Source organism: Carlito syrichta, unplaced genomic scaffold (genome assembly GCF_000164805.1).
Source record: "Carlito syrichta isolate Samal-C Ts95f unplaced genomic scaffold, Tarsius_syrichta-2.0.1 Scaffold315781, whole genome shotgun sequence".
Lineage (NCBI taxonomy): Eukaryota > Metazoa > Chordata > Mammalia > Primates > Tarsiidae > Carlito > Carlito syrichta.
The window spans coordinates 134,031-159,912 of record NW_007259877.1 but is presented as its reverse complement, the minus strand read 5'-3'; the positions used below and the strand labels follow the sequence as shown (position 1 = coordinate 159,912).

General features: G+C 39.9%; 1 protein-coding gene across 4 annotated transcripts in view; it reads right to left on the bottom strand.

Moving 5' to 3' along the window:
- Positions 1–25,882, bottom strand: part of DYRK1A (dual specificity tyrosine phosphorylation regulated kinase 1A) — a 159,545-nt gene that overhangs the window by 51,515 nt on the left and 82,148 nt on the right. For 3 of the 4 annotated variants that reach the window (XM_008073234.2, XM_008073235.2, XM_021706556.1), the window contains 3 exons: positions 22,505–22,811; positions 21,872–21,996; positions 15,153–18,485 (listed from right to left, as the gene is read on the bottom strand). In XM_008073234.2, the coding sequence (XP_008071425.1) occupies positions 17,865–18,485; positions 21,872–21,996; positions 22,505–22,811 (1,053 nt within the window). In that variant the 3' untranslated portion in view covers positions 15,153–17,864. Of the gene's footprint in view, positions 1–15,152; positions 18,486–21,871; positions 21,997–22,504; positions 22,812–25,882 lie in introns of those variants that run through there. The other variant, XR_505339.1, reaches the window with a different exon arrangement.

Genomic DNA, 25,882 nt, shown 5'->3' with positions numbered 1-25,882 from the left:
TTAAAACCCCCTAAGCTGCCCCTTGACCCATAGCCCTTGGGGTAAATTAGGTGCCCACAGAAGGCATCACATAGGACCCAGATGGGGCTGGGAACTTAGGCCTCAACTCTCCACACTCACAGATATTTATTTTTCAATTTAAGCCTATACAACAAGTAATTATTTATTAAATATTCAAATAACAAAAGAAACTTGACTCTTTTGTTAAAATTGGCCTTCGGTTCAAAAAACAAAATTCTCTGGGTGCAACTCTTATTCTTGTCTTTTCCACCATCCTCTCTCTAGACTTGGGTAGTGGCTAAATGCCTGCTCTGTCTCCCAGGCCAGCCAGGTCCACATACTTGAACTGACTCTGGGCCCTTGGCAGCGAGCACAGCTCGACCTTATTCACCCTGACCAACCCAGGATACCTGAGCCGCACATGGGGCCAGCCACAATGGTCCCCAGCCCTGAGCTTTCATCTGCATCAACAAAACAAAAAGAATCTGTCCCAAAGTGATGGTCATGAGTGGAGGAGCTGAATGCATCCTACAGACTGTTTCTCTAAAATCAGAGGAGGTAGGGTCAGCAGCCTCTTGCTCCCACTCCAGCCTGAGACACTTCTTTTGGATACAAGAGTGAAATGGTGTTTCTTTCATCCCTGATTCCCTGAGCAATTCCTGCTTGAGGGAGTCCCTTCCAGCTCAATTAGCACACGCTTAAAAAATAACCAGAACTAGGCGCGGTGGCTCACATCTGTAATACCGGCACTTTAGGAGGCCAAGGCAGGAGGATCGCTTGAGCCCAGGAGTTTGAGACCAGCCTGGGCAACATAGCAAGACCTTGTTTCTATTAAAAAATCAGAAAATTAGCCAGGCGTGGTGGCACGCGCCTGCAGTCCCAGCTACTCAGGAGGCTGAGGCAGAAGGATTGCCTGAGCCCGGGAGGTCAAGTGAGTCATGCAGTGAGTCATGATCCATGCAGTAAGTGCTTTCATCCATCCATCCATCCATCCATTCACCCAACATGCACCATGCACTGGAGATATGAGAGGAAGGAGAAACCGCTTCGCCTTCCAGGAGTGCAACATTTGGGAGGAAAGGGAGAGGAACACCGATAACTTTGACACCAGCTACAAGGGGCGGAGATTAGGGGCACACATGAGGCATCATGCAACACAGATGGGACCACCGGTTACAGGTCCTGAAGGGAAGTGATATGATGAGGACCAGGAGAGCATTAAACCAGGAGCAAGGGCTGGAAGAGGCACATTTGAGAGGCTCATGAGGCTAGAGGGCAGGTGGTGGCTGAGGGTAAGCAGGAAATGAATTTTCCAGAACCTTAAACACTATCCTGGCAGTGACAGGGATAGAATGTTAAATAGAAGAGGGAAGCATTTATATGTGAGAATACTCATCAGGTAAAGGATAGACCTAAGGCACAAGAGGTGGGCGACAGAGCTGAGGTGGGGTGGGCAGGGCTTGGAAGCAGTTTGGGGTAACAGTTGACTAAACTGGCTTAAGTCTGCAACCTGGGTTTGAACCCTGACCCCCAAATTAACAGCTCTATGGCTTTGGGCCTGTTACTGAATCTCAGGTTATATCCCAGGCTGCCAGAACAACTAATATGAAGCCCCAGTAGGTGGCAGACACTGTTCTCAGAGCTTCAGGTGCATTAACTCATTTAATCCATAATAACCTATAAGGTGGGCAATATTCTTATTTCTGTTTTACAGATGAGGAAGAGGAGACCCAGATATAGGTTAAGTACCTTGCCCAAAGTCTTGGAGCTAGGAAAATGAGAACTCTTCAGAACAGAGACTGGCCCATGATAAGTACTTCTTCAATGGCACCCTTATAACAAGGAGAGTCCAGCAAAAGATAAGGCCAGGCCAAGACACTGCCAGTGGGAATGGAAAGGAGACTGGAAAAGAATGCATGCATGGGCCAAGTACAGTGGTTCATGCCTGTAATCCCAACACTTTGGGAGGCCAAGGTGGGAGGATCATTTGTCAGAAGCTCAAGACCAGCCTGAACAACATAGAAAAACCTCATTTCTACAAAAAATAAAAAAATTTAGCCAGGTGTGGTGGCATGCACCTGTAGTCCCAGCTACCCAGGAGGATGAGGCAAGAGGATCACTGGAGCCCAGGAGGTTAAGGCTGCAATAAGCTAGGATCATGCATATCATTGCTCTCCAGCCTGAGCAACAGAGCAAGACCCTGTCTCTAAAACAAAACAAAACACATAACAAAAAAACAAAAAGAAAGAAAGAAAAGCACACATGAAAAAATGCTCCTGTAGGTTTCTATAAGCCCAAGAAAGGGGTTCCTAAATATTCTATAATGGTGATGGTGACCCAGGATCCCAAGAGTAAGATCAATAACATGTAGAAATTCAGGGATTTTTATATACAGTCCTAGAATAACAAACTCTCCTCTTCCCTCTCATCTTGCCAGAAACGCCCTAGACTGATGAGACTGTTGGTGAATTTAGGGGCTCCATACCAACCTGGGCCCAGGTAAGAGCAGGATGGGGTTTAATAAGTGCTCACACACACAAGCCGTGGAGCCTGGAGGGGACATCATGCAGGACTCCTCAGTATCCTATCGTCCTCCCTTGTGTGCCAACCATCACACTGAGGCTTTATAAACTTAAAGCCAACACTAAGAATGTTCCAAAGTAAATGTTATTATTCTCATTTTAGAGTTGAGGAAAACAAGGCTCAGAGATGTTAAGCAACGTCCTTAATGACACACAGCTAGTACATAACAGATCTGTGATTCAAAATTGGGCCTGCCTGACTCCAAAGCCTGTTCGCTAAATACTTATTCCATACTAGGAATAGAGGTAATGCCTCTCAAAGCAGGGCATTCATTTTGAGCAGTCCTTACAAATGAGTTTGGTAAAGGGGTGCAGGGTGGTCTCTGGAGTCTGCTAGAATCAAAAGCTAGCCTCACCAGATGCCAGAGTGTCCCTTGGGACCTTAATTTTCTCTATCTGGGAAAAGAGGATAAGAACAGGATCCATTCACCTCGTCAAGTTGCTGTGTGTATTAAATGAGATAGTCATATAACATACATAGAACTATTATTATTTCTAAGTAATGACTGCCTTTAAGCAGGCAAACTGATGAGTGAGCTGTAATCTGAGGGCAGACATGTCCACAGATGAGCTTAGGCTTGCAACTGGTCTCTGGGCTACATTCTTTTGTTGCTGAGACACAGCTGTCCCCTTGGTTCTCATAAAGAGGACAAAGATTTTAAGTCCAAGTAGTCAAATCCAAAGATTTTAAGCCAAAACTGTCCCTGAGAGGGGGAGCAGAAGGTCCCACACAACTGCCCCTAACTTGCTTTTTGGAAGAACTGACCTGGAAAGCTAAATCCACTTACTTATTTGTTCCATCTCTTTTATCCTTAAAAGGTCAGATGTCAAATGTTTTAGTTTTTCTGGGCCAAAAGGCAAAAATCTAAGATATTGGATACAAGAGAAAAAAATTCCAAAAGACTCTTTTTTTTAAGTTGGCGTCTCACTCTGTCGCCCAGACTGGAGTGCAGTGGCCGCTCCCGGCCACCGCAGCCTCGACCTGCTGGGCTCCGGCGATCCTTCCGCCTCAGCCTTCCGAGTAGCCGGAATTACAGGCAGGCGCTACCACACCCGGCTGATTTTTTGATTTATTGTAGAGATGAGGTCTCACTGCCCAGGCGGGTCTCAAACCCGCAGGCTTAGGCAATGCACTCACCTCAGCCTCCCAAAGGCACGGGATTACAGGCTGAGCCATAGAGCCCGGCTCCAAAAGACTCTTAAACAATGAAATTCAAGTGTAATAAAAGAATGCAATTAAAAAAAAATTTCAAAGCCTGTCTACCAATAAGAATTGGAATTTGGGGGGGAGGAGAATTGAGGTTCAGAGCTAGTGTTGACCAGTCATCAAAATCAGTTGCATATGTTTATCTGTTAATACTGAGTTGTAATGAGATGTTACACAGTTCATCTTTGAAAATGTCCACACAAATAGGTACTTGCCAAAACTACCATGTCCATGAGCATCGGTTTTTTGTTTTTTGAGTGAAGTTCTCACTCTGTCACCCAGGTTGGAGTGTAGTGGCATGCTCATGGCCACTGCATCCTCAACTAGCGGGGCTCAGGTGATCCTTCCTCTCCAGCCTTCTGAGTAGCTGGAACCATGGGAGTGCGACACCATACTCAGCTAATTTTTTAAAAAAGTTATTGTAGACACAAGGTCTCGCCAAGTTGCCCAGGATGGTCTCAAACCCCTGGACGCAAACAATCCTCTCACCTCTGCCTCCCAAAGTGTTGGGATTACAGGCGTGAGCCACCACGCCTGGGGAGCATAAGATTTTTACCCTAGCATATTTATTACTTAAAAGGCATTTATAGATTTCTATAAGATTCCACTAGGCCTTATTAGAGGTTTTATTTACTGTTTTTTAGAGATGGGGGTCTCACTCCTGTTGCTCAGTCTGGAGTGCAATGGTGTAATCACAGCTCACTGCAGCCTGGACCTTTTGGGCTCAGGTGATCCTTCTGTCTCAACTACCTGAGTAGCTGGGATTACAGGCATCAACAGCTAATTTTTTAATTTTTTCCTGTAGAGATAGGATCTTGCTGTGTTATCCAGGCTGGTCTCAAACTTCTGACTCCAAGTGATCCTCACACCTTGGCCTCCCAAACATTGGAACTATAGGCATGAGCCTGTAGTCCGCACCTGGCCTAGATTTTTATTTTGTAGTTGCTTTTTAACAGATTAATCACTTCCAATTGAAGATTAGGTGGAAGCTCTTACAGATAAAGGGATTTTGAAATACAGACATTTATTTTGGGTTTGCAGTGAGGTCCATAAAACACTACTGAAACTGTAGTTTGAGTTCAGATAATGTATCTGTGCAATGTGTGTGGGAATGGAGCTCTTGTTTCTTGATTTAATAACATGGGAAGTGTATACAACAGTTTAACATTTGTCATGATTCAAACATTAGCTCTTGTCAAAATGACTTTACCACAGTAAGAATTTCACATAAACACTGTTTTGCTTTGTGATTTTAGACTGGATTCATTAAGAAACATCATATAGTTTGCAGCAAAAGCGAATCTCCAAAGTGATTCAGTGTTTAATAATAGTGGTTGAGGGCAGTTATTCAGAAAAATGTCAATCTTGAATATGAGCTCAAAAATTAAAATACAACTTTGCCACTACTGAACCACTGAAACAGGCCATGGCAGGATATTTAGCTCCTATTTCTGACAAAAATTCACAGAACTGTTAATAGTTAAGTCCACAAGAACAAATGAAGCTCACTATTGACAATAACTGGTTCAATAACACATGATTCAAATATTTTCCACAAAGTACCTGTTGATTTAAGTAGTGAATAATCATATATTTTAACACCTAATATTATTATTATTTTGCATTGGAATTTCACTCTGTCACCCAGGTTGGAGTGCAATGGCATGCTCACGGCCACCCCAGCATCAACCTGTTGGGCTTCGGTGATCCTTCTGCCTCAGCCTTCCAAGCAGCCGGAACTACAGGCGCATGCTACCACACCCAGCTAATTTTTTGATTTATTGTAGAAGACAAGGTCTCGCCAAGTTGCCCGGGCTGGTCTCGAACCTGTAAGCTCAGGCAATTCACTCATCTCGGTCTCCCAAAGTGCTGGGATGATAGGCTGAGCAACTGAGCCCAGCCAACACCTAATATTATTACAAGCTTTGTAAGTTTCCAACTGAGTCCTTTTCTATTCTACACATATTTCTACTATCATGAGTTGTAACACATCTTAGCAGATTCCACTTCAGTTTGTACTGAATTAGTCTCTTCCACTTTGAAATTTTTTTTTGCCAGTAGTTGTTTCACATAGACTATTGATAGAGATCAACTCTTCAGTAACTTCCAACTCAGTACCAGCTCCTGGAATAAACAGTAACAACTGAGCAGTGTTCATAACATATGTTAACCCTTGTAACAAGAGTCAGGAAACCACACAAAATCATTTGCCTTGTTTTTTAATTGGCTACTGATGGTGCTCCTAATGTCAACTCTTTGAGCAACTGTTATGGTCAAAAGGCTAATAGTGTTAAACAAGTTTACTTTCTCTGGGAATGTGCCTTCAGTTGCAGCAATCAAGGATGATTTAATTAGCTCATCTTAAGTTAGTTGCTTTCCTTGCTTGACTAGGAAATGAGCCAATCAGTAACTTACTTTGGTTGTTGCCTCATCTTCATTTTTAATTTTTATAAATAAATTGTTATGAGATAATCAATTTTAAAGCTTCCAATTCTTCTGATGATTGCTTCCTTGTGAGTTAGAAGTATTTTGATGAGTGCTTAGATGGGTAATGAACATTGACATATATTGCATTCTTTATGACAGCTACCGTATCACTGCACTTTGCCACCTAATTCAATAACACAATAATCCATACTCCATTGTACCTTAAAAGCACAGAGAAATTTGAAATCCATTTTTCTTGTTTTGACATTATGAGTATATACCAGTAATAAAAAATAAAATGTATGCAACATGGGAATACATGTGGCACTTGAAATGCTGTTGAGTTATAACTGTGTCACTGTAATTTATAGTGCATTGAGCAACCGAGAAAAATGATGAGAATGTCACATATGGTCTCTGTAGCACCTACTCAACTTTGCCATTGTAGCACCAAAGCTGCCATAGACAACATGCAAATGAGTGGGGATGCGGTCCCATAAAACTTCACTTATGGATACAGAAACTTAAATTTCATATAATTTTCATATGTCATGAAATATGATTTGTTTGGTGTTTTTCAGTCATTTAAAATTCAAAAGTCATTCCTAGTTTGGTGGGCCATACAAAAACAGAAGGGCGGGTTATAATTTATTGCTTTATCTACTGCATTAGAGAGGAAGCAGAAGCCAAAGTTATCCCTGCTCTTCCAAGGTTCTCCTGTTCTGGAAGGGCCCACAACCCTAGAACGAAGGACGTACCAAGGGCTTTGCTGCCTGCCACAAGTGAGTAATTACAGCAGCAAGAGAGCAAGCTAAAATGTTTCAGGAAGACAAAAAAGCAAGACTTCTCTGATAGTACTAGAACATCATGACTATCCCTTATTTTTTCTTCCATTTTCACCTTTATTCACAATCCTGGAGAGCCTTCCTATCCCTTGTAATACAGAGACAGGGACCCTGGGACCCTCTCTCACATGGAAAGAGCCTAAATTGAAATATATCTAGATGACTAATACATGAATACTAATACATGGGAGACACAAGAAGAGACCATGGAAAACAGGCCAAATTTTCCCATATAACTGAAGCTGGAAAAATTTACATTTATCTTAGCTGGGTTCCTGTCTCAAGAAACTGACCATTAGGCCTCCCAAATAGTATCAAGGAAATGAAACTTTCTAGATCACCACATTCAGACAATGAGATGTACCCACTACCTGTTGACCATCTCCTCTTACTTACTCCTTCCTAATTCCCATTTTCTGACACACACAGTTACACTCCTTTCCTGCTATATAAACTCCTAACTTCAATTGGTTAGGTAGATGGATTAGAGACTTTTCTCCCATCTCTTGGCTGATGTCACCCACAATAAAGCCTTCTTCCCTGGCAATACTTGTCTCAGTGACTGGCTTTCTGTTAGGTGAGCAACTGGACCTAGGCCGAATCCCTAGTGTTCAGTAACACATGAGGAAGCAGTGACTGTTGAAGGGACACCCAGCTTGTGTCACAACACCCCTGGAGCTGCTGCTGCAGACACAGCCTGAAACACCACTGGGGAAAGTTGAAGCAGAGTAGAAATTACATTCTAGAAACTAGAAGGAGAAAAAATGACCTAGGGAGAATGGAAAAAGACAAAAGAGTAGGATTTCGAGAAGGAAGGAGGAGGAAGCAGCAAGCCCTCTGACTTGATTCTTCAGAGCCTCTAAGAAGTTATTTTAGTTTTCTAGTTGAATGAGAATAATATCAGAGAGAACCCTATTCAACATTTCCAAATGCACAAAAGCTTTGCCAAAATAAAACCTTTTTAGGCACCATTGCACTTCATTAGCACAAGGTAGTGGTCCTAGCACTGGCCTTTCCCTAGCCCATAAGCCTACAGCCTGCATTAATTAATATTAAATGAGTCTCAACCCCTAACTCTACTTCTAGTAATCACAACAGCTTGAGGTTTCTGGATGTGATCTCAAAAGTCACGGTCAGCACAAAGAACTGGAAAGAGGCCCAAAGCAGAAGCGAGAGACTGTCACTGGCCAAGCATCTTCAGTACACAGCTTAAACTTTGAAGTTTTCTCAAATCTAAAGTGAGGTGTTGGCCAGTGTTTCTCAAACTTTTATTAATATGCATATCCATTACCTGGAGGATCCTGTTTAAATGCAGATTCTGACTGAGTAGTCTGGGCTGGGGCTTGGGATTCTGCATTGCTGCCAATCTCCCAGGTGATGCTAATGTTGCTGGTCACTCACTGCACTGAGTAACAAGGGGCTAGATGATCTTCTACACCCTTGACAGATCTAAAACATCCTAGGGTCAAGGAAAGTATAATTATCCATTTTGGAACATCCAGTTTGCTCTTATTAAAGTGTCCTAGGCTATTAAGGTGTCCTAGTCTCCCACATCCCTTTAGACCACCCCTTTAACCATCACTTACCTATATGAGAATGACCAAAAATCTATGGACTCCAGGCCTTTTCCCCTCCTCAATCCATCTTTTTATATCAAGTTGCCTACTGGACATCACCATTTAGATGGTATCACAAGCCCATGAGAAATAAAAATGATACCCTAAGCCCCTTGACAGACTGAACGGACCTTATCTTAGCCAAGAGGTCCCAGGGAAGCCTTAAAAACTGAGTTCCTGGCCATGCCAGCATGGGAGGTCTGACACATTTTGCTATACCCCCCTGCCCCAAGCTAACTGCCGTAAGACTTTCTTTCCTGAAGGTTAAACACAAACCTGCTCTTTTGAAAACCTTGTCAGACTCCCCTTCCTTTTTGCAGTTGAAACACAACTCACCAGCATTCCTTCCTGGTAAAAGATCATTGCCAATGGACTGGTTCTGGTTGGTCTACAAAGGCTGTGCACAGTATGCCTCCGTGTCTTTTGTTTCACCTTTTGACATACTAAGCCTACTCTTAATGCATTTTAACATTAAGTCTTTGCTCCAAAGTGTACATGGGATGTATGTAACAAGCATGTTTGCTTACTATGCATGCATGCATCCCAATTAATGAACTTTCAGAGCTCCTCCTATAACCTGTTCAATGCATATACTTAGCCTACGCTTTCAGCATAAATTTTTATTTTTCTTTCTTCAAAGTGCCTGCTTTTGGCTCCTGCTGAAGGCTACAATTCCCAGCCTGTCAGAATGGCCACCCTGCAGACTGCAACCCTTTATAAGAAATAAAGTTCTTCAAAATTATGAACCTCATGATTCTTCAAATGATACCTTTCACAAAGTCCTAAAACCGAACCCATGACTACCCAGCATATCTGCTCCACCTCAAATGTTCTCAATACCAGCAAATGGCACCTCCACCCTCCAAGTTTCTTAAGCCAAAATTCTGGAAGTCTGACTCTTCTTGTTCTCATTACTACTCCCCACTCCATTTCAATCAATTTCCAAGTTCTACCAATCATCCTTTCTAAATAGCTCTTGATTCTATCCACTTATAAACTAATAATGACAAGGTACCTCACTTTCACATTACACTAGACTTTGAATGTAGTTACCCTCTCTTGGATTCTAGAATATCCCCACTACCACCTGGATAATCACATTAATCTATTAGATAACAGTTCAAACTTCAATCCTCAGGGAAACAGCACTTCCCAGCCACTCTGGATCAGAATATGGTCCCTGTTTACATTATGGCTCTCTTAAACACTTGGCTTAGTTGTAACTATTTAACTTGTCTTTCCCACTTATAAGAACAAAACAAAAACTGACTTTTTGGGGGTTCCTCATTCTTAGGGCCTAGCTAAGTGCCTTGCATATGACTGGTGTTCAATTTATATTTGATGATTTCTCTCTTATATAGTCCTCACGACAACTGCCCCAGGACCTTCTGCTGATAGGACATTATTTTTCTTTGGGGTAGGACTTTTCATTCATTTTAAAATTGTTTCCAGGGTTAGAATTCTGAATGCTTTATTGATTTAGTGTCTTCTAAATCAGGAAGTAGGGGTGGTATTTCAAGTTCACTGTTTTACTCCTGCCAGTTAAGAAGTTACTGTTTTGCTTCTTACATCTAGTCATTGCTGGGTCTCCCACTTCTAGTGAGAACAGGCAGAACACTAATGTGCAGACAAAACTGAGCTGAATGACCAGTTAACGAATATCCATGTATAAAGTCTCACTGGACAAACCTGAAACTTGAATACTTCTAGACTACAGAAGTCACTGCCATTATATGATCAGTGGGAGATATGCTCAAAAAAGTATGCCTATAGAAAGGAGGTATCCCATCTCTCCAACATCCGCATTCCTGGGTGAAAGTCATACTTCAATCAGAAGAATTAAATGAACCCCACGTGAGCACTCTGTAAACAGCAAAGCATCACTCAAATCTAAGTGTAGTATAGTCATAATCCAGAACTGCACAGACTCATCTCCAGGCCCATATTATTTGTGTAGGTCTCTGGTGCATGCTCGACCTCCTGCTGGGCTGGCCCACAATGCCATAGGCATCTGAGTACAAACCAGTCAGGGAAAAGATCAAGAGCTATGAAGTACAAAAGCTAGTTCAATTTACTTTATAAGATTGTCTATCTGATTTGAATTTTAGGAGCACTCTACCTCCCTGAATCATTTTACCTTCCTCAGGTGAACAGTTAAATCCCATGATTAGATCCATTGTTTCATCTTTATCCATCCAAAGCCACAGGCCATTATAATGTAAACCACATGCATTCAAATGCAAATGAACAGACTTTTATCCTTTGAAACTTTGGTTTTTGTATTTGACATAAGAGAGGATACTTTAAGAATGAAAAGATACACTGAGGAAACTCAGGCTGAAAGTACAGTCAACAACCACAGAAACAAAGTAAAAAAGAGGAAAGCAGCAACTAGTTCCTTACTGCTTTTAAGATGTGGGTTATAACCTACTAATTTCCAAAAGCTTCCCCAATCATATCATTGTTTTGATTTATAAACTTAAGAACTGACTTTTGTCCTTCTTTTCTCCCTGATCCTAATCAAGTCTCTGAAGACTAAAAATGTAACAGACCTGCACTGGAGTGGGGAGTGGCAGGAGCGGTAGGGGTCACTGGATACAGAACCTCCAAGGTCTAGTGATAATACGTGTTAAAAAATGGGCTCTTACCACAGTCATTCCTCCAGACAGTTACCTTGAGGTTTCTATGCATAGAAAAATTCTGCTTAAAAACCATTCCTATAAAATATGTACCTATCACACATTGTATCAACTACACACAAACACACCCCAAACCTTACAATTCTAAATTGTACACTGTGCAATAGTAAAACTAACTAGTAGATGTTAACATCTAGTCACAGACTCCAAAAATAAAAGTAAACTGGAAAATATTGTTTAATCATTCATAGAAAACACTACTCACCTAATCCCCTCACATTGTTTGCTATATTCATATTTTTTTAAAAAAAGGTTCCATCCAGCTGTGGACTCAAGCTCCATGTTTAGCTGGCCACATACTATATTGATTAGGCACTTCCTATAAATGAGGCTTGCACTAAGATTTTCACAAACATTACTTTACTGAAGCCTGCACAGTATTCCCTAAATGGATACTAAAGATAATTCCATTTTACAAAGAAAAAAGTGAACCTCAGGGATGCAGTTTGCCCAGGGTCACAAAGCCCATGAGTGGATCAGCCAAGATCTAGACCCACTACACAGACCAAGTGGCTGATACCATAAGACATACTAAAGACCAAGTGAGATTGAGATACAAAAGGAGATTCCAATCCCACCAATGGAAAATAACATGTGGCATTCTCATGGGACCTCTGAAAGCTACTGGTGGATAAAATGTCACATCAACCCACTTCCCTGAGGGAAGACGACAAAAAAATATCCAAATTGTGTACGCTTTATATACTTACATCTGGCAATTCCTTCCTTTCTTGGAGGTTTGTAACATTTTATAATGCAATATGTTGTAGATTTTAATTATTTACTACTGTGTATATAAACACTAATAAAACTCCACTTTAAACGTGTCTTATCAGTCACGCACCTCTCCTTGCCTCGTCTGTATAGTTTCTGAAACAAGAAACAGAATTGCCTGTATAGTTTCTGAAACAACAGAGGCCCAGTCCCCACCCCAACTCTCAGAATCTGTGCTCTTATAAAGTTCTGCAAAGGAGTATGATGTGCAGCAGGGCTGGAAACTTGTTATCAATTGGTGAGTACTGACTTAGCAGTTTGACAAGATCACTAGAGTCCACCAAAACCACCCTCCTCCCTAGAATCTGCTTGGTAATGTGCTGGGTAATGGGAGTGGGAATGGCCCCTGAGCGACTCCACCCACCCAAGGATCTCCTCGTTCCACATCTCATCGCCTCTCTGACAGACTACAACTTGCCAGAGATGTACATAAAAACTATTTCACTATATTATACTTCACACCTATAAAAACAAACCATTTCACACCAACGGAAGCATTTTCTTCTGTTTCAGAGGGAGACAAACCCCCATACCCCTCCCCTACTACTGCATCTGTAGGCAGTTTTTTTGAGCAACAGTGAGTGGAAGATGACTCACCAATTCACCACCCCAGGCTCTAATTTAACCACTCCAACACTTTCTACTGACCTCACACAAGCCTCTCCTCTTTCCCAGGCTTTCGTTAATGACCCCACCCACCCAACACACCTGCCAGGCTGGCTCTGTGGCCTGTCCCAGTGAAAAACTACCACACTAGCCCAATGCCTGCCACTTTATTTAGCCCTTGGCTCTGGATCTCCCCTTTTACTGCAGTTTCAGCTAAAGAACTTAGGGGTAATTACAGTGATTATTAGGAGCAAAAATTTACAAGAATAAAATAAAAACCAAAAAAATTTTCAAAGGTAGCAATCTTAGAAATTTAATTGGAAACATAATCAAATAACTGGTCTTCCAAACAGACAAAATGTAAGCAGTAATACCTACATGGTCTTCTATGTGTAATGGTATTTCTCCAGCTATGGGAACTCTTGGTCATCCACACCCACTGATCCTCTAGCCTCACCCCCCATATGAACAGAGCTGAGCTCCCACTATTTGCCCTATTTCCTGTCTTTCATGTACTTTTGCCACCATTTTTCCTGTCACAAATGTAATGCATGTTATTAGCCAACAAGATTTGTGCTTCTTCAGGACCTGGTTGAGACTAGACAGCGCTACTTGGTAAAAGCAAAAGGAGGCAACTGTAAGGCTTGTTTCCACCTCCTCGCTGCGCTGAAGGAGCATTCACAGGTTTTGTTGTGGATAGCAGAGAATTCACATGGAACTAAAACAGCTATTTACCCACATTAATTCCCACCTTTTTTTTAGGAATACACGCTGAAGGTAGGAAATCATGAGGAGAAACGTTTTCAGGTAAAGAAGCTGTATATTAGAAAAGAAACCTGCGAGATTCTAGTTACTGTGTGTGTTTAAATCACAGTGTTCAGTTGGAGAAATACTTCTCTGTCTCTGAAGATTTAAGAAAATAGAAAAAATAACTGACAAATACCTTGTGCTCTCAGTGTTCAGGTAATGTTATTTATACAAAGTTATGATGCAAGAACACCTGGTTCTCTGTCACTTCTGAGAGCTGAAATCTGAGATCTTGGCTATGCATAATGTCAAAAAGAAATACACACAAAGATGAACCACTTACCTCACTAAACAAGTCTGACACAAAGCAGTATCTAGTGCTTTAAATACAAAGTGAAAGCCCAGTTGGCACCAGGATCCATGTAGAGTAGTGGATCCATGTAGAGTATCATTAGGCATTACAAGCGATGATAACAACTAGGATAAGCTATTTTCTTATGGTTTTTTCTCTTGTTCTTTGCAATAAAAACTACTTGATGTATGTTTTATCCTAGGAAACAAGAACTTGTGCTTGTACTCTTCCCGACACTAAAAGTTTTCCAAAGTTTGGTAACAAAAAATGTACCTAGTAGATTTTAAGAAATCTGAATATAGACTCAGTATACCCGTCATGTACTGCTTTTGTTCCTCTTAAAATGTCAACCTTTCTTCACATATAGCACTAAGTCCAAATCATGTATTTAGAATGAACCAGTAGGCTACCACCACAAAAATGGATAAAAATGAGTATAAGGGTCAATAAAATTAAGGCAGGCCAAAAGGAAACTGGGGAACGGACCTAGAATTGAGTTGAATATGTATTTTATGTACTTCCCTATTATAAGAACATGACAATATGTTTAACAACATACAAATTGTTAAAGAGTACAGGGGCAAACGCGATGGTCATTTTGTGGGCCTTGTATAATTACTGTGGCCTTTATGCTTTCTTACATGTAGTTCTAATATTCATTAAACAAGCCTTTTTTCCTCAGTCCAATATGACAAAATGTGCCATTCACCTAAGTAAAATTCTCACATCCTAAGAAAAAACTAAAGTAAGTTTTTCTTTCTCATATGTGGTTAAGTTACACTTTACATGACCAACCTAAATATTACAGAATCACACTTAACCTTTTAAATAAATGTCTTACCTTTTGAAAATCACCTTAATATATACTTTTGCAGGTTAATTTGTAAAAAAAGAGAAGACTTTAGGTTAGAAATTCATTGTGGCAGGAATTCTAGAATTTGCACAAGAAAGTCCCTGATATGTCCCCGTATGAGGATCTAGGGGAAGGAGGAACAAAAGTATTTGCATTCCCTCCTTCATCCAAGCAGTCCAAAGCCTATTAGAGAAAACCATCATACCACCACATCCAATCTAAACACTACAAACTGAAATATTAGTACTTTGAGTCAGAGAGGAATTGTATGAGTAGTCATTCATATAAAGAACCAATTTTAAAAATCAAAATGATCTGTTAAGCCTCCAATTTTGACTTTCAGAGATTTTTGAATCCTGTATCAACGTAACTCAAATATTTTTCTTTTTCACACATTTAACTAAACTTATACTCAGTATACCTACCAGACCTGGACCAGGTTAATTGCATAGGAAGATTTTTACTACGTTTACATTTTTCTTAAATTAATTTTAAAAAAGCATAGTAAAGAGTCTGAGGACAAATTATTCAACTGTTTATCATACATAAGACCGCATGACTATAATACAAAGGGGGGTTCTTTTTTCATTTAACGTTACAATATACACAGCAAGTCCGGACTAGATCTTACAATCTGAACACAGGTATTTAACCTTTTCCATGCTGTTTATGTTTACAATGCACAGAAGTCCTGTAACCAAACTGTGTAGTAAAGCACACAAAACTGGACTGTAACATAACACAGTATGCAGAAGCATTGGATTTTATGAATTTCTTTATGTAAATATTGGTTTAAAAACTGCTTTAGTTTTTTGGTGCTTGCTAAGATGTGGCAACCAGCACAGAAAAAAAATGACCTGATCCATATATTATCTTAACTTTATATTCCTAAACAGCAGTAACTACTGAATTCCTTTTGATATTGTTATACTCAAGATGATATCCTTTTATTCACTGTAAACCTTTATGAACTACCAAGTTCAAAAAAAAAATTATCCACAGGCTTGACATTACAAAATAAATATGGATTTCCTGATTAACAACAAAAATTTTTTGTGGTTTATAAAAACGGATATTTCCAAGTTTCCATTCACATTTACATAGTTTTAAATCTTCCTTTCTTTTATCACTGTTTACATATAAAAACCTGCTTTTGTTCAGAAAAAAACTGACCTAGTCAGCCACATGGAATTGACCAATAAATAGTAATGTGGTGTTCTGCTGAGTTGTTTTGAACAGGGTTATCGGCAGAGGTAGATTACTGCTTCTTTTCTAGGCTTCTTTTGATCCTGGACAGGTAAATTACTTATCTTCATTCTCCCAATTCAACCACTCAAAAGTATAACACTCTAAAATTGGTCAATTTAAAATGGGAACACAAATTTAGCAACTGCCAGACTGTGTTACATTAAGGCAGCATAATCTCAAAACGAGGCACCTGTTAAATACCAGCCTGTTCGCTCAGGTCATGGCATGAGTTCTGCTTTACTCACGCTCATATTCTGGACCCGTTGGTGCAATCAAGGTCTTGCTTTCAAGTTTACAAGTAGGTTAATCAGGAATACAAGAATCAACTGCTGGTTCCATAGCTTCTGGATCCAGTGTCCCTTTACCTTCAGAAGCCTGAACACATTTAGAATGTAACAGATGTTGTATCTTGAATTAGATGTCAATCTATTATGTTCAGTACACAGATTGCTGTAAATGTATTGGCTATGGATTCAACAACAGTTCCAGTTTTGTTTAAGCAATAGTACAGCCATAATTTTCAACTGACATTTAAAAATGGTCTAGTTACACCTTGTGTCAAAGTGCAGAACTGCTACATTATTGGTTACAGACATCTATGTGCTATAAAAACAGCTTTGGTACAATAAATTATCAAAAAAGAAAATAAATTTTTGTAAAATTCACAGCATAATTGTGAGGCAAAAAAGCAGTCACATAAAATTCTGCATTTTTTAAAAATGTTCAGGATGAACAGAAGACATCTTTGTGCAGAAGAAATGGTGGAGATACCACGTGCCGAGAAAAAGCAAAAGAAAAAGTAAAAAGCAGGAAGGGACACAGCTGTAGCTATTTCCATCAAAGCAAACCACTACTTCTGTGACCTTCAACCAATAAGGAAGTCAACTTTATGACACACGCAAAGTGACCTTGCAATACCTTACAATTAGTGGGTCACAAAAGTCTATTTTAAAAGAAAGGCCTCTTGAATTACCCATTCTCTGTGTTTTCAGCATTAAGGACTGTCTGCAAAAGCATGTCCAAAAGTGATTGCATCTGAAATGGTAGGCTCTTCTAATTTCGAGTCCAAATCCATAAGGCCAAAGGTTATCCCAAAGACCACCACTCAGACCTCCCCAGGACTGGCCACAACTGACCCGTTGATTGCTTCTCAGTGCACCTTGGTTAGGAGACCAGTCACGTTCCATTCCTATCTTACTGTGGCTTCTACAACAGGAGACCCACAGGATCCCATGTAATTGCTGCTTTGCTCCTCAGTAGGTTCAGATAGGAGAGTCCTGATCCCCGCCACTTAGCATGCTTAATGTGCCTTACAAACTTCAATACAACCGTCCCTTTCATACAGCTGAAGATGATGTTTGTGTAAGCTGGAGGTCCCTCTTCCTTACAGTACTGCATTTCCGTGCCCAAGTGTGTTTAGAGGACTTAAAAACCCAAATTTCCCACCCCCTCACCCAAATCCCCCCAAAAAGGAAAAAAAACAAAAAGAAAGGAAAAAACACCCTCATGGGGCCCTTTATGCAAATTATGTGCAGTGCCTTTTATTTTAAAATTAGTTGGCAAATGAGCAAGACCAACATCTGAACATTAACTTTTGATGAATAGAAAGACAAAAAAATAAAATAAAATAAAAAACCCACTATAACTGGGATGTGGCAAGTTAAAATGGGGAGGCAAAAAGAGGATACCTCTGAGCTATCCATGAAGATGGGTTTGGACATGGCTCTTTTAAACACTTCATTGTCCCTTTGCAATCTTTTCAAGTTAAAAAAAAAAGTCAGCTTTGCCCTCTTGTAGCGGTTCAGTGTGTTAATCTCCTTCTGATTCAAGCAGCTTTGCACTTTGTTTTTGGAAAAAAACACCACTTCTATAAAAACACACAAGAAACAAACTCAAGTTTCAATGTAGTCACGAGCTAGCTACAGGACTCTGTTGCACACAAACTCCTGTCATGGGGGACTCTTCTCTATCTGCCCCTTGCCTCATTGTCAGATGTCCTTCAGTCATGTAATGTGCAGGACCTGTATTAGCAGAAAACTGGTATGTGGGATGTCCAGCTATGCCAGTCTCTTGGCGGGGATTGGAGTAGACGGTCAAATTAACGTCCATAGCTCCATTCTGTCCAAAGTCCAAGGTATTAGCAGCCACTGGGCGATTCTGGTAGGCCTGATTGCCTTGATTACCAGTAGAGGAGGAAGATGTCGAGGAAGAAGTCGTTGAGGAAGACAGGGATGTCATGGAGTGGTGACTGTGGCCAACCTCCATAGAATCCTGGGTAGAGGAGCTATTCGTTGGAGAATTGTAGACCCTTGGCCTGGTCCGGTTACCCAAGGCTTGTTGTCCATGGTGGTGGTGATGGTGGTGGTGGTGGTGATGGTGGTGGGAACTGTTTCCATGGTGATGATGCAATGCATTCTGTTGAGGGGCTACATGAAAGGTTGTTTCTTGAACAGGATGAGTTTCAACAGTGACTTGTGTAGGAGCTTCAGTGCCTGACCAACCAAGAGGAGCAGGGAATTGCTGACGCACCTGTAAGAACAGAGTTTAGAAAAATTTTTCAGAATACTGTTTCTAAGCTTTAATCTTTGATCAAAAGCTATGACACCAGCATTTACACTAATCAAGGAGAAAGGGTTTTTGGAACTTTTAATGTGTTAGTTTTATAACACAAAATTCCAAATATGTCAAAGGGTAAAAAATATTTTACCATAAAAGCTACAATTTTTAGGAAGTTATACCCATAAATAAGCATATCTATTTCACTAGCCACTGTCTTTCCTTGGGAGCACTGTTTATGCCACAGGTCAGCAGTAAAGAGTCAGATAGTTGAGTATTTTTGGCAGGTCAAAAAGGAGTTCTTGACTTTTCCCCTAAAGTCCCACCTCTCTCCATCTTTCTTCTTTCATTCAAAGGAATACCAGTCATCCAGCAGCTCAACAATTCTCCCATCCAACCTACCACCAAGTACTTCTGAATTTACCTTCAAAATAGATTCCCAACCTGGTCTCTTTTCTCCATCCCCACCACCATTACTTATCCCAGGCCACTAGCATCTCTTGCCTGGATGAACACAACAGCCTCCTAAATGAACTTCCTGCTTCCATCCCTGCCCTTTTCCAGCCCATTCTCCAAAGAGGAGCAGAAACAATCTTTTCACAACACAAATCCAATCATTTCCCTAATTATTAGCCTTTAATTTCTCACTGTACTTAGAAAAACAAAACAATCCAAAATGCATACAATGGTCTGCCATAATCTGGTCAAAGCCTATTTTTCCAACTTCTTTCTCTAGCCATCCCTCCCCCAGCTACCTGGGTTCCAACAACACAGGGTCTGCCTTCCATTCTTCCCAACTGGCCAAAAGCTTTCAAACAACTCAGGACATTTGTACTCACTGTTCCATTCTACCCTTATTTCTGATCTCTGTCTGGATGCCTATCTCATCACTTCAGTTCCAGGGCCTTCCCTGACCACCCTGGCTAATGCAAAAAGAGGATACCAACCTCCTGTGGCAGAGACTGCTGGTTGTGTAAAAGAAATCTGTTATTCCAATTCCTGAGTACATGGCTGCACTACACTTTCCATTCTTCCTTGTACTTAGCTATGGTCACATGACTAATGTGCCAATGGAATGAGAATTAAAGCTTGTATGTCCCTGCTAGGCTGGCACACAAAATACCTTCCAAGTTCACCTGCCTGCTGGATGCAGTGGACAACTAGGTAATAGGGGATGGTGGAGTCACAAGATTGTAGGAGAACAGGACACAGAAGAGAGGTTAAGTCACTAACCCAAATCTGACTCTGGATAGTTACATAGAAAAGAAACTTCATACTCTTTAAGCTACCATATTTTAGGGGGTCTGTTAAGACATTGGCTTACTTTAATTAATATAGCCCAAAGAATAGTCATTCTCTATCACATTATCCTTTCTTATTTTTTTTTTAAAGCTGAAGTTATTTGCAATTTTTATTCAAGTTCGTTTACTTGTGTCATTATAAGCTCTAGGAAGGCAAAGATTTAGTCTCTATCCAGTGGCTAGCACAAATCATTCAATGAAGGTGGTCTGAGAACTAAACTATAAGAGACACCACTGAAAACAATCCAGTAGAAAAATTAACACCAAGTTCTCAAAAAGAAAAATACTAATTTTTTTTTAAACTATATAAAAGTTACTCAAGTTACTGGATTGCAAAACCATGTGGAGAATAATTTGGCAATAGTTATCAAAATTACAAATCACATTACTCTTTGACACAGCAATTTCACTTCCAGGAATTTATATCACAGATAAATTAATATGTGTGAATGATAAATGTACAACATCCTCCCTTATCCACAGGAGATGCTTGAAACTGCAAAGATATGATGTTTCTTGATCTGATAACCTAGACGGATACTAAGCAAAGTAGTGCATACAGTGTAGATATGCTGGACAAAGGGAAACACATGTCCCAGCAGAACAGGGAGGGATAGTGTGATTTCATCACACTACTCTTAACAGCACAAAATTTAAGACTTATCAATTGTTTATTTATGTATTATAAAGTTATTTATTTATTTATTTTGGTGCCAGAAGGGCATCAAAGAACAGAGTCCCCATGAAAGCAGGAGGCGAGGGGAGCACTGTGAAGGCTTGGCCTTAGACAAGAAGAAACTCACTGCTTCCAATAAAAAGAAGTGGAAAAGACAAGTATGCACTCAGGCAGGACCATGGGTTTAAAAATGCAAAGAGGAGGGAGTTCCTGTCTAAAGATTGTTTCCCTTACAAAGCAAGGTGTAGGTGAGAACAGAAAAGGGGAAGCTGGAGGTTTCTAAGAAGAGAAGAAATGTCTGAAACGATTATTAAAGAGAACAGGACAGAAACAGGATGACTTGAGAAACATATAAGACTGTCCAGCAGAGGGTGGTGACAATAGTGGTAACAAATAGCTACATGTGTGGTTTTATCCAGCAGGATTCAGCTGTCCCAGTCACAAGATTGGGGAATGATATTAATCAACAGCAGTTTTACTTCATCCATCAAATAATACACTCGCCTTTCACCACAAAACACCATAGTATAGTACTAAGTATGAACTAACTTATTTTACAAGATTATTTAAGGACCATCTGCTTCAATCCAATTCCTCTCCTTTAACAAAAGCGGTGTTGTTGCTTTAATTGTTTGGGCTCTCAATCTATTGGCCAGGATGGAGTTCAGTGGCACAATCATGGCTCACCGCAGCCTCAACCTCCTGGGCACAGCCTCAATCCTTCCACCTTAGCCTCCCGAGTAGCTGGGAGGAGCATGCCACCACAACTGGTTAATTTTTTAATTTTTTTTGTAGAAACGAGGTCTCTCTATGCTTCTTAGGCTAGTCTTGAAACCCTGGGCTCAAGCAATCCTCTCACCTCAGTCTCACAAAGTACTGTGATAAGGCATGGGCCACCATACCTGGCCCTTTAACAGCTTTAAAAACAAAGCAACAACAAAAAAAGAGAAACTGAAATCAAAGCAGAAATGGATTCAGAATCCAAGACTATGAGTGATAAAAGATCCTAAAAGAAGAAATATAGTATAGCTATTAAGATCATGACCCAGGGAAAGTTACTAGCCCATGAAGTCTCACTACGCACTGTCAAATGGGCATCAAAATAGCATGAGGCTCAAAATGCTGCTTTGGCTAACAGAAGAAAAAAATGTTTGAAACAACACTGGTATGCATGCAACAAATGTTAGTAATTTCTAAACCATGAGGGGGGAACTGCAAGAATGCACTTCTCTAGTCATAAATAAGTTACATTTCTTTAGAAATGAGGATGTTATGGACCTTTAGAGATGAGAATACAGTTATTCTAAAGGCACTTGGCATCCAATACTGCTAAACCTAAATCATGGCAAGTCACATGGACAAATGACAGTGAGGGAGCTGACCTGGGGACTGTGTATCTCGCAGTCCATGGCCTGGACAGCAGCCGTGAAGTGTCCGCCACTGTGCCGATGCTGGTGCGTCGGATCTGACCTGGCTCTTCCACTGTTGCTTGTGCCCGACGAGCCACCTTAAACATTACAAAATAATGTTAAGTTTCAAGTTAATTTTGTTCAACTTTATACTCCAAAACTATCCCATTAAAACTGAAAATATGTCACCACAAAAACTACAATATTAACCTGAAAGCACATCACAAAGTACTTGGATTCTGTGACTAAAACTAGATTGTCTCACATCGACCACTGACCTAAAATACAATTAAGTTTGGTTAAGCTAAGGGAAAATTCAAGCATATGGACAAAAGTTTCATTTAAAAAACAATTAAAAATGTTGGATAATAAACAGCCATGTTTACAACTACCAAGCAGAATTTATTATGTGCATAAGTAAATACTGGAGTTTTGGGGGAGATGAATTTATTACCAACTACCAAGAACAGATTTGAATACGATATAATTCTTCCCTACTTCTTAAAACATTTAATAAATACTTTAAAATAATCTCACATTGTAAAAAAAAAAAACAATAATAATACTAGGTTTTTCCAAGTCTAATCTAACATCAAAAGAACACACCTGAGCTTGACGATGTACTGGAGGTGGTGCCTGAAGACTGGGACTGCTCCATTGCAGGACTTGTAGATACACTATTACTTGTATTTGTACCTTCATCAGCTGTTTTCTTGAAAAAACTGTGCTGCAGGGCATAATAAGGTTGAATTCGAGTTTTTGGGTCATAGTCAAGCATCCTTAAAATGAGGTCTTTGAACTTCAAGTAGTCAGCTACCGTATGACCTGACTCCCCAGCACGTCGCCCACCAGGCCCTCCTGTTTCCACTCCAAGAATGTTATGAAGTTTACGGGTTCCTGGTGGTTTGTACTCCTATAAGACAAAATAAGAAGTTTTCCCTAAATTTGATGGAATATGTAAAAGCCTACATAAGTTAACTTCAAGCATGTTTAAATATATGTTAAGGTCTTTATTGAAAAGAATACTTTATGGTTAGGCTCTGCCTTTTTACATATTACTATGATGAACGCACTGCAATGAGAAGAATTCAAGATAATTTTGAGAGCAAAAACAACTATAAAAATCATCTAGCCCAGTAGTCAGTAAATTATAACCGGACCCAGAGGCTGGTCTTCTGTATACCTCCAGCTACAAATGGATTTTATATTTTCAAAGGTTGTAAAACCAAACAAGCAAACAAAAACAAAGAATATGCAACAGAGGCCCACAAAGCTGAAAACATTTACTCTCTGGTTCTTTACAGAGAAAGTGTGCCAACCCCTGATCTAGATCTTAGTTCAGAACCTCTTTTCTGCCTACTGCACCTGAGGACTTACTGTATTTCCTTCAGTAGCAGTGGCTCATGAAAGCTGGGATGAGCATTCCAAGGATGCTCTAAATAAAGAAGCACTAGTCCTACCTTTCCTGCCCACAGTAGATAAACTACAAAGTAAATTATGTCCCCCTTTAGAAAATATGCTAAATAATAAATTATGGTGTTGAGATTTCCTACAAATTCATTTTAAATAAATAAGCATAAACATTAAATTTTCTATGAATAGTGAATTTATTTAGAATAGTATCACTGGACTTTTGCTTCTGTACATTGTAGAAATTCATGACATGATTGTCTGCATTATTTTTTTTTTTAATTGGAGTCTCACTCCATTGCCCAGGCTGGAGTGCAGTGGCACGTTCATGGCCACCCCAGCAACGACCTGCTGGGCTCAGGCGGTCCGTCTACTTCAGCCTTCCAAGTAGCCAGAACTACAGACACGCACTATCATGCCCGACTAATTTTTTGATTTATTGTAGAGATGAGGTCTTGCCAAGTTGTCCAGGTTATTCTCGAATCCATAGGCTCAAGCAATCCTCTCACCTCAGCCTCCCAAGTGCTGGGATTATAGGCAGAAGCCACCAAGCCTGGTCAATTGTCCTCATTCTTAAAAAGCAAGAGCAAGTCAGGTAAGACACAAACTCATTGCTTTTTAAAAATCTATCAGAGAGCTAGCTGAGGAACCAAAAGAATAAGAATTCCCTGAATTCTAGAAAATGAAAAGCCTCTCCTAGAAGAGATCTATGATATGAGAAGAAGCAATCATACCACAGATGTGGATGAGGAGAATCCAGCTCAAGTCTTAGCCAACTTCTGACAGTCACATGTGGACAGGTAAAAGTTTGGGGCAGAGCAGCAGAAGGAAGGAAGATCTACTGGGCATGGAGAGTTGGGAGTGGGGCTGTTGGCTGGGCAGTTATATAGAGAGATTTCTAGAGTCTCCCTGGTGCCCAACATGGATATTGCTTAAGGGAATGTCCTAATCCCAGTTCAAAATATATGATGACAGTGGTGAACAGAATCTAAGTCAAATAAGCAAATAAAGCCCAGATGTGGCTAAACTACAAATGAACTTGACTTGGCTCCCATATGAGTAGTCTGACAGAGTTAAGATGCATGCCTTTTTCTGAAGGGAAATAAGATTACTTCCATCGTAACTGATCTTAAATAAGAAAGTCTGTGGAAGGCTGAGGCGGAGGGATCGTTGGAGCCCAGCAGGTCAAGGCTGCGGTGGCCAGGAGCGGCCACTGCACTCAAGTCTGGGCGACAGAGTGAGACTCCAACTCAAAAAAGAAAAAAAAAAAAAAAGAAAGTCTGGCATACATTAAAAAATTCCAGATACAAGAAACAAAAAAATGGAGTCCATAATCAAGTGGGAGAAAATAGTCAAAAGAAGATTCACATAAATAAATGGCCAAGATATTGAAACTGGCAGACTGGCATTTTAAAATAATTACAATAAATCGTTTTTCAAATATAAAAGGTGGATAACGTGTAAGAAATTTCAGAAGATAAAAACTTTTTTAAAAAAATTAAAAAGGACAAATGCCAGAACGAAAAAATATAATGCCAGGAAGTGAAGAATTCATTTAATGATTTTATTTAGCAAATCAGATTCAGCACAAGAAAAAAAAACATACAATCATTTAAATAGAAGAAAAATCACAGAAAGAAAACAGAATGAGTAAATCAAATAGAGATCTCTAGGATAATATTACACACTGTAACTACATGTCACTGGAGAATTAGAAGGAAAATAAAGGCTGAAGCAGAACAAATATTTGAAAATATAGTATCTAAGAATTTTCAAAAACTGATGAAAGAGATCAACCCACAGATCCAAGAAACTCAGTGAACTCCAAGGAGAATAAGTACAAAGAAAACCATACGTTGGTGTATAATAATCTACCTACTGAAGACCAAACATAAAGAGAAAATATTAAAACCCATGGTAGAGAAAGAGGAAGAAACATTATATACAAGGGAATAATGATGAGAATAACCACTGACTTATTTCCAGAAAAAAACATAATCCAGAAAACAATGCCAATACATTTTAAAATGTCATAATATCTTTTTCTTTAACTGAAAGAGAAAAAGTCAATCTAGAATTCTACACCCATTGAGAAAATATATTCCTAAAAATGAAGGTGAATAAAGTATCTTCAGATAAAGAGCTGTTGAGATCATTCATCTGTAAGATAAAAAGTCAAAATAAATTCTTGAGACTAAAAAAAATAATACCAGATAGAAGCCAGGAACTGAAAAAAAGGAATGAGGAACTCTAAAACGAGTACATACAAGGAGAGACCAAAAATAATAAAAATAAAAATAACAAAAAAAACCCCCATAATTTGTTTAAGAAAAAGTTTATTCTTACATATTTAAACTTCAGTCACCTTCAAAGTTCTCCCTGTTTGATACAATACACCTATCAAGACACTTTTTCCACTGCTCACAACACTTTCTGAACTTGTCAACTGTGATGCCTTCTAGTGCTTCTACCGGTTTTAAAAATTTCACCTCTTACACATCAGCAAAACGTTTCCCGCTCAGCCTGTAATCCCGCGCCTTTGGGAGGCTGAGGTGAGTGGATTGCCTGAGCCCG